Genomic DNA, 9,680 nt, shown 5'->3' with positions numbered 1-9,680 from the left:
GATATTTAGTTCCGATTTGCTGGAGACATAGCGCCAATATTTTGGGTTATTCATCTGAAGTGCACCAACAACATACATGGACTTCTGCTGTAGAAAATAGTGACCTGATGTAAGCTCGGACATGATGTTTCATGTAATCAAATCTCAGTTAACTATAGTTTGAGTCTGTTTAGGCCTTGAAATCATAACAGGTCAGATCAACACGTAAGAGGGTCTTTTGCGGACACGAAACAACATCATGTTCTAAACAAAGCCGCATAGACTTCATAATAATGAGGACGACTATGGTGCTTGCAGTGCTTATTTTACTCTTCCTATATTGCAAGACTGACTTAGGTAAGCAGTACAGTCAGTAATTTATTCGCCAACACGAACGGTGAGCAATCTATGTCTTCAATCATCCCAGTTCCACTTTTGATTAGTTTAGTTGAATGAGATATAACGAAGACTGCTGACATCTTGAGCACATGATATATCTGCCGAGGTAGTGAAATATGTATATTCATTCTACCAGTTTTTTGTTGTTGTTGTTGTTGTTTTCTATAACAAGAAGCTAAGCCTCCAAAGCTGTTTGTAACAGATGTAAACGTTTTACAAGTGATTGCAATATATATAAGAATTATGTATGATGCCTTAACGCATTCAGTGCATTAAGGTGCTTACGATGCATAAATGTTACTAGTTCTGGTACGATGAGAAATTTCAAAATGTTTGTTTAGATAGTTACCCCAAAACTTAGACCGTTCCGTTTGGCTCAATAGAGAGTTTTAGATTTACGTCAGTTGGCCAGTAAAAAATTCTTTTAAATTACTGAAAAAGATTCGCAAAAAAAGTCCAAGTAGTAGAAAAACAAAAGAGTATTTGCGTTTGGTGAGACGGTTTGTAAAAGGTAAGGTAAAATAAAGGAAAACTATGAAAACGTGGTCACGTTTGCCGTTTGCGGGGAGAAAAAAAAGTCAATCTAAAACTCTCTAATATGAAATTAATAACTCGTAGCCTTATAAAGAGCATATTTAATAGCTGTTTGACATACTTCAGAAAAAATTTGTAACTCGTGAATGAAATGAGATATTTTCGACTTCCTTTCCAAGATTTTCGTTCGTGTCATGAATAAGGTCACGAACACCTTGGAAGGAAAGCACGGATCATAAGTAAGGCTGGCAGTTAAAAATATGATAAAGAAATGCTATACTTAGTGTTGTTAAACGTTCTTAGCCAAAACCCGCCACAGCATGTCATTTATTTGTCGACAGCGACGACTTATAAACACCAGACTCAGAATAAATATTTTACTTGTTCTAGATAACCCAAAAGTTTGACATCCTTCAAAACAAAATGTTTGATTATAACTGTGGATTAGTTTGATGTAGGTAAACATTATTACAGTTAAAAAATTTGACCACAAATACCAAAAATAATCATAGTCATCGCTGTTTCCTGCTAATTTGCTACTTGCAGTATAACTAGATATGACAGAATGTTTTTTTAATTGCTTAGGAACATTGTGAATAGATTTCAGCTAATTCGTAGCTCGGACATTTTTTGATTTTAATTTTGAGCTTAGTAAAATCAGAGAATCATTGGTTTTTTTAATTTTGAATTGTGGAAGCTAAGTCAAAGATAAGCTAGTCTTTAGTTGCGTGCTCGATTCTTCAGCGCGAACATGATCTTGCTGAGCAGACAATCGGCCAGACGGTTCCGCAAAAGAAGACTGGGCACAAAGTCTACCTGCAAAGATTTGTGGCGGAACCTAAATGAGATTCGTGAGCAAAAGATGATCCTAATGATATCAATCGTGCTGAAGGCTACCGGTAATCCTATAATTTCTGGGGGAAGGAGAACAATAAAGATTATTAGGGCAAAAGCAATATTGCCACGCATATCCTTACTCAAGCTGCGAAACTTTGTGTCTATATGTAGTTCTACTCTCGCTCTAATCGACTTATAAGGGTGTTGTTATATCGTATTTTTATAGCCGCCTTTTATGTAGCTTCATGTAACATTGAGTGATATACAATTCTTTTTATTTTGGAAATTGTTTCAGTTTTCGTAGATGGAGCTAACAGTAGTACACCATTACTCATAACACCATCGCCGAACATACCCTACAACATTACTCAACATCCAGCATCAGGTAAAACCTCATTCGTCATTAACCCAACGAAAACTACAAGTAACGACCATAGCCAAATGACAACAATTACGTCATCTTTGTTAATGATGATATCAGTATCTCCCTCGATAAGCATTGATACAAAGAACACGACGGGCATCGGGAACGACGAAGGCACAACGGCAAATTCAAAGACAGCACTTTATTGGGGCATTGGTGGAGGAGTTGGATCACTTGCACTCATCTCCATTGGAATCCTGGTAGGGAATAACTAAGATAATTTACTAGATATTAGGACATTTGGAATAAAGAGGAAAGGGTTTCAGTGCATGGCGGATCCAGGATTTCAAAAAGTAGGGTTTCCAAATTGCCGCCACACAGAAAAAGCTGGTCAGACTGGCTTCGCAAATTGAATCCAATTTCATTCTACTGAGCGTAAACAACAGGATTGGCTTCACAAGATCTTAAAAAAGGGGGAGCTCCATTTAACCCACGAAACCGCCGCTGCCTGGATCTGCCACTGTGTTTACGATTTTGTGAAAGCCATCAACCTCTCCTTGATTATGCCCATCCACCCAAGCCCTCCGCATAATTTTGGATTATTACAGTAAATTACCATAATGAATTATCCATATCTCTGCAAGAATTAATAATGAGCTAGGAAATAATCCTAACCTAAACTGCGTTTCTGAAACGAACGCTATAAATGTAAGGTGCCGGTAATTGTTGAATTCGGTTAAGCGGTTTTTGTTCTAAGTTTGTATACCATGCATATGCAGCTTTCAAGAATAAGGCGTTGATGGTAGTTCATGCTATATGTATTTACATATAGCAGAGACCCAGTAAATGTCTTGTCCAGTATTCTTGTGATGTTCAGCGATGTGATTGTTAGGTTCCTGTTTATTAGTGGCGCGTTTGTGTTCAGTAAGTCTGTTGTTTAAGGTCCTACCAGTCTGTCCGACGTAAGTGGAGTCGCAGTCAGTGCAAGCTATTTTGTAAATAGCTCTTGTCTGTTAAGCGTTTCGTCTTTGTCTTTGATGTTAGTCAATAAACGTCGTGAAGTCATGATAGGTTTGTGAGCGGCACTTATGATGTAGGGTTGTAGAATTCGTGCTATAGCCTCAGAAGTCCCTTTGATGTCAGGTATATATGGTAGGAAGTATTGGTAGGTTCATCGTTGGTTTTGTCAGTGAATGGTTTGTTGCTGATGGTATTTTGTATAACGAAATCAGCATCATAATTATTCTTATCGAACACAAGTTGCAGATATTTGTTCTGTCGTGAAGTTTGTCAGGTGATTCACAAACAAGTTATGCTCGTCTAGTAAGTTCTTGATCGTAGTGGCTTTGTGTGATGTCCGGTTGTAAGATGTCTGGTCGAGTAGCCTGTCCGTGTGTGGGTTTGCGGTAAACAATAGCGTGTAAATGATTGTTGTTGTGTCCAACCAAATAGCCTAGAAACGGTTATAACACGGTTTTTTGCGATCTCTCTGGTGAACTGTATGTGTGTGTTTTGTTTGTTGAGGTGATTATGAAAAGCGTCTTGAGTATGTAATGCAGTTATGGTGTCGTCAACATAGCCGAACCAAAAAAGCAGGTCTTGTCCATAGGTAGCAAGGGCATGCTGCTCTATACTTTGCATAACAATTTCTGCTACAACGACAGATACCGGAAGGCCAATATCTGTGCCGTGTAAATATTTGTAGAGTTTACTGTTGTACTGAAAGTAAGTCGATGTGAGGCAAAGTGTGACAAATGATGTCTTTAGTCGGTATGGGTATAACGGTATGGGTGTCTGCGGTTTACGAAGTTTGGGAAGTCCGTAAAGTTTGGGTGTTTGTGGTACAGAACTGCGTAGTCGGTAATGGTAGTGTAAGAAGGCCAGAAAAACATCTGATTTGTACTGTACAAGAAATTTAAGATTTCACTTAGGTTTCTATGGTAACAATTTAGCCTTAAGGACGAAGTAACTATTGGAACAAAAGATTTAGGTTTGTTGACCTTGTAAAACACCTTCCTAACAAAGTTCACTAATTGAATTCTATACACCGGATAATGAAAGGTTCTTCTTATTTACTCAATAATCTGGACTTCGACCTTTTGACTTCAGCTGTTCACAAAACCAGTTTAGTAAGACTTGCGCAGAAAAGACTTCCTAAGGACACGTATAATTTTGGCGTCCTTCATTATAGTTGTTTACTCATAAATTTTTAGTTAAGAATTATTCCCTTACTGTTGGTATAAACTTTGGTTTACTTAAAATAGTATGTTTTGACTTAGAAACACAAGCGACCGTCATCGACGCTTTATTCAGTTAATCCTTTTCTAAAGACTCTTTTTAAGATTAAGGTTCTTAGGTCAATAAGGCCAATATTCTAATTTATTCCTGCAACTCAGTACTTTCACTGGAAACCAGACTCAAACCAGTTTTTGTAAGTAATTCTACAATTATGCTAATTTCTTCTATAAATATAGGTTAGTTTCAGATAGTTAGAGAGAGAGAGAGTAAAGAAAGAGAGATGTAGATTGTTAGTCGTGAAACAGTCTTGTAACTACTAGTACTTGTGAGCGTCAATAAAGATCCCGTGGAAACTCTAACCATAGTCTCCCCGACTTCACGACAGTAGTGGTCGACAATATTTGTCTCGTTCCATTCACCTATGTCATGTTTAATTTCATTTGATCTGTTTCTAGGTTTGCGGTTGTTTTTCCAAGTATAAGTCCCAACATCGGGTAGATGTCTCAAGTGAAAACACAAGTGACATGCCTCTTGGTGACTGCCCTTCATGGCGCCATGTCAATGTCAAACATCCATTGAGTTCTCGAATAACTGAAAGAACCGAACACTCGTCTTCATATAACTGAAAACAATGCAACTAATCGAAACGCGAAATAAATGTATATAAACTAAAACAGGTCAAGTAAGTCAGGGGAAGATAAAAGTGTCTCAGTTTTGCATTCGTAATAAAGACCAATTGAACAATCACTTCTCCCACGTCGAGCGCTCCCTTACTGCGAAGAAAATAAAAGCTTCGAATTATACACAAACACTACAGGTTGCTTTATTAATAATGGTAATGATAATAATAAAATTCTTATTAAGCGCATTCCAAAAATATATCAATGCGCTTTACAATATAAAGCCTTATATAAAGAATACTATGAAATAATATTAAATATTGGTTGAAAAAAACGAGAACACAAAAATTGATTGGTATATCTAATACTAATACTGGTGAACAATATATATACAAAAATACAACAAAAATATTGACTGATATATCTATTAACATTATACTAAAAAGTAACATCATTTGGAAATAAAAATGTCTTTAACTGCTTTTTAAAAGAATTCACACATGGTGCTAGCTTTATATTCTCTGGAAGAGCATTCCACTGCTTAGGTGCATAATCTAAAAAGTCGCGCTCGCCGCAGTGTTAGTCCTTAAACTAAGTCCTTGAACTCGGTACTTGAAGTGTAAACTTTGATACTGATCTTAGCCTCCGCGTTGGTTTGTGGCCATGAAGCAGTTTTATCAAGTACTGTGGGGCCAACCCATAGAGAGCATTAATGTAGGTAAGCAATAATACTTCGAAAACAATGCGTTTCTTAACGGGGAGCCAATGGAGCTGATGGAGAATTGGCAAAATAATTCTCACATTTCTTAGTTCTGAGGATCATTTAATAGAGCACAGTAGATATAAACTCATCTAGGGGAGGGGGTGCGCTACCCCTGCATTCCCCCCCCCCCCCTCTCTCCCTAGATCTGCCATGGGCTGAAAGCAAAACTGTTTGACGCCAACAACAGCTATAGAACAACATGAACGAACTAGAAATTATTGAAAATGTGTTTGTAATTATAGGGCAAGGAGGGAGCCAGGAGGGGGGGGGGGGGGGGGGCTCTACAAATAGACCATTTCACAGATCCCGCGGCTCAACCTCATCCTCGTCAGCGTGTAATATATTCTTTAGAAATTGCCTACAACCTGTGAAATTTTTTAGTGTTTCAAATGTTCGTTGATGCGTAAATTCCTATCATTACTGCGGACTTTAGTTAAATTCTAAAGAATAATTACACGCTGACGAGGCTGAGGTTGAGTAACGGGATCCGTGAAATGGCCTATTAGGCCTTTCAAATGAATGGAGGCGTCGTCATGCCACAACCAGCATGCCTTACGAATTTTTTTAAATATTATTATTGTTATTAAAATTTTTATTCTCGTTTTCATTTTATCAGTTTCAAAAGTCACATATATATAAATATAGATGAATAATCGGCTAATGAAACGCAGTCTTGTATAATTAAAATTATATTGAAAACATCCCAAAATGAAATGTTTATATCTTTCCTTATCTGGTGTCGCGATAAGCGGCCATTGCAAAGTAAAACAGTAGATCAATAGTGCTTTATAATGTGACGTCAATCGTATCCAAAAATAACAAGTTCAAGTTCAAGTTTATTAAAATAAAAAAATGTACATTACAAATATTATACACCACTGGCCTGCCATAGTAAAAACTAATTGAGGCAGGCCAGTGGTTTTACATTTCATAATATGATTAACTATACACAGTGTGTGTATATACTTATTTCAATAAAGTTAGTCACCAAAAACCTAGAAAGCTGTGACCGCTGAGAATCATGGGAACTATTTTATATTCAACAAGTAAAGCTTTTGACACAAACTGCAGCAGTTGAAGATGCTCAGAGGTGAGACTGTAACTGGTAGAAGATCTCAAGTCCATCAACAGTTATCAAGCGGTTGAAACATGTAAAATGTATCTACCCATAATCCTTGTCGGTCTCAGCTTTGTAGCTTTTCAGGTGACTAACTTTATTGAAAGAAGTGTATATGTATATGTATATTAATAATTCTATAATAATACGAAATTGAAGGGGCATACGAGATAGAAAAAGAGAAACTATGTTATAAAGAAAATATTGAAAAGAGTTTTTGTTTTGTTTTGGAGGAGGGAGTTTAACAGAAAAGCATTCATAGTGCACGCATATATTTGCAAGTTAACGGTCGGGTTTAAAGGTTTGAACAAAGAAAGCTGTAAGCTTAGAAATGTAATTTCAGTACAATAGTAAAGTACAAAAGAAAGAAAACTCAAATAATAAACAGAAAATTGAAACTTTTTTAACCTGAAATTTAATGCTAATTTTTAAAATGCAAAGAAAAATGGGGTGTCCCGAGCTTGTTTTTGAGATAGTCACTCCGGAAAGACATGCGTTTGTACAATTTTGGAAGAAAAATAGCGAAAATCAAGCTCTGTACAAAAAAAATTATAAAACTGAAACTAAGGAAGAAACAGAAGTAATTTTCTCCGAACACGTATCTTACACTATATTTAAAGAGTACTGATAAAAGTTGTTTTAATAAACTATTGTAGACAATGGAAAAACTTTTTTTATCATCAAGCTGACACTGTTAGATCTTATCACTATGTCGCTATGCGACAGCACGTTTATATTCGACAACAAAGGTGCCGGCAGTCTTCTCAGACGTATAAACCCATGGATATTTGTCCGACATGTAGCAATTCTATTGTTCAGATTCTTACTTTTGATTGGCTAATTAGTGGGAAATTTGTCGAGGTGGCTTTGGTTGGAGAAGTCGCACTGTAATGGTTAAGAAAATGCATCCAAATGCCCAGTTTGAAGTCGTTGTTGAAGTATAAAACTTTGCAACTTAATCATTATATATATAAAGAGGCAACAGTCCAAATAAGTACCATTTCACCATTCAACTATTCACTTCATGCTGGCATTAGGTCCACGCTTTAAAACGTCGAATCGGAACCAGACTATATGAGAATCGCCAAATTAAAATTTCAATTACAAACCCAATAAACAATATTGCAGGAGGGTTTTTAATAACTCTATTTTGCTACAAACCTTGGATTGTTCAAGCAGAGAATACGTGATACGCCCCCACACATCCAATCACTCACTTTGGTAACCGTAACATTGATTTATAACCGTTACGTGCGTAATAGACTCAAACTATCAAGGCCCGCGAAGGCTCTTCAGAAATGCCATAACGACCCCCTGGGTACTTTTTCCATTTCGTCGAGGAAGGCATTTCTACACTAGACTGTGTCATAGGCCCGCCAAAGGCTCTTCAGAAATGCCATAAAGACCCCCTGGGTACTTTTTCCACTTCGTCGAGGAAGGCATTTCTACACTAGGCTGTGTCATAGACCCGCCAAAGGCTCTTCAGAAATGCCATAAAGACCCCCTGGGTACTTTTTCCATTTCGTCGAGGAAGGCATTTCTACACTAGGCTGTGTCATAGGCCCGCCAAAGGCTCTTCAGAAATGCCATAAAGACCCCCTGGGTACTTTTTCCACTTCGTCGAGGAAGGCATTTCTACAGTAGGCTGCCACAGGCAAGACTTGTCACACAGCCATACATTTCTTTGTAGTTTATCGAGTGTTTTCAAAAAAAATTACTCCCAAAATATTGAACATAGGGTGCAAACAACATATCCGTGAAACACTAATTGCTAAATCGTTCAAAATAGTGCTACAGTAGCTAAAAAAAAGAAATTAAAACAATAGCATTAGCATAAAATATTGTAAGTTAGTATTACTAATATTACGCGGATATATTGTTTGCATTCTAATACTCTCAAATTTTCAGTAGTTACTAGATAAGACATCATCGCCAACTATGCCGGCCATGCGCCGCTCGCCAAGTCAGTGGATATCATGTATAAAATACAAACCACAGGAGGCCCAAGCTCTCTCAGGCCCGGACTTAGAGAAACAAAACCTTTTGCTACGGTATTCCTGTGCTTTAATAGGTATCCTATTACAAACGATGGCAAACGAGAGCTGAGGATTCAAGCTTTATTTTGGTACCAAACATGCCGTATTTTGCGAATAATTTTCAAGGTTTTTGCTTCACAAAGTGCCTATTCTTGAAGAAGGATCTCACAAATATTCGTCTCAAATCGGAGCTTTTTGAAAGTAAAAAATGAAAAGTATAAATTCGTTCAATCGACCACAGATTCGACATCAGTAATTTAGAATGTGTGTATTTTAGGGATCGACCCCGACAAATGAGGTAACTAGTTCTGATTTTGAGAAATCCTGTTTATAATATTTGACCTTTTGTGTTTTTCTTGCAATTTAACAAAGCGCTTATGGCAAGAAGGCTGTTAAAATCTAACTATCGAGACGAAAAGGTTTTTCCAAACAAATTAAAGTATATTTGGTAAAAATTAAATGCTTTAATGTTATATATTGTTCTTCTACCCCGGCAAGTGGAAAACTGTTTACACAGAAATTTATAAATCGACAAAACTATATTGACTCTCTATACATTTCTTTGTAAAATCTGACTTAACTCGCTTAACACTTTCAAGCGACACCGCTGCATTTGTACGCGGGCGCATGACCGGAATAGTTGGCGATGTCTCTTCCGATTTCGCTTTGCTTTTAGCTTGAATTTTTTATGCTAATGAGGGAAAACGTAAATAAAGATCGGCCTACATAGAGCGTTTTCAATCTCGTGAGAAAGCAGCCATAAACAATAGAAACTTTCTGCAAAGTATTTGCA

The 9,680-nt window shown here is 37.0% G+C and overlaps 1 protein-coding gene and 1 pseudogene across 1 annotated transcript; one reads left to right on the top strand and one right to left on the bottom strand.

The window, feature by feature from the left end:
- On the top strand, nt 1–5,095 carry LOC116302528 (uncharacterized). The gene is made up of 3 exons (XM_031711850.2): nt 1–336; nt 2,045–2,373; nt 4,807–5,095. The coding sequence occupies exons 1-3, from the start codon at nt 273–275 to the stop codon at nt 4,975–4,977; spliced, it is 564 nt and encodes a 187-aa protein (XP_031567710.1). The 5' UTR covers nt 1–272; the 3' UTR covers nt 4,978–5,095.
- On the bottom strand, nt 2,789–4,411 carry LOC148909274 (uncharacterized; annotated as a pseudogene).
- Nucleotides 5,096–9,680: the final 4,585 nt, after the last annotated feature.

Source organism: Actinia tenebrosa, unplaced genomic scaffold (assembly GCF_029948245.1).
Source record: "Actinia tenebrosa isolate PJP-AT-01 unplaced genomic scaffold, QUT_ActTen_1.0 PGA_scaffold2__45_contigs__length_23673736, whole genome shotgun sequence".
NCBI classification, from domain to species: domain Eukaryota; kingdom Metazoa; phylum Cnidaria; class Anthozoa; order Actiniaria; family Actiniidae; genus Actinia; species Actinia tenebrosa.
This window is presented reverse-complemented; position numbering and strand designations above follow the sequence as displayed.

Bases quoted from the DNA above. Each gene is read 5' to 3' on its own strand.
- LOC116302528 (XM_031711850.2), top strand. From the start codon at position 273: ATGAGGACGACTATGGTGCTTGCAGTGCTTATTTTACTCTTCCTATAT. The intron at 337-2,044 runs GTAAGCAGTACA...AAATTGTTTCAG, and splicing joins ATATTGCAAGACTGACTTAG to TTTTCGTAGATGGAGCTAAC. The intron at 2,374-4,806 runs GTAGGGAATAAC...ATCTGTTTCTAG, and splicing joins TCATCTCCATTGGAATCCTG to GTTTGCGGTTGTTTTTCCAA.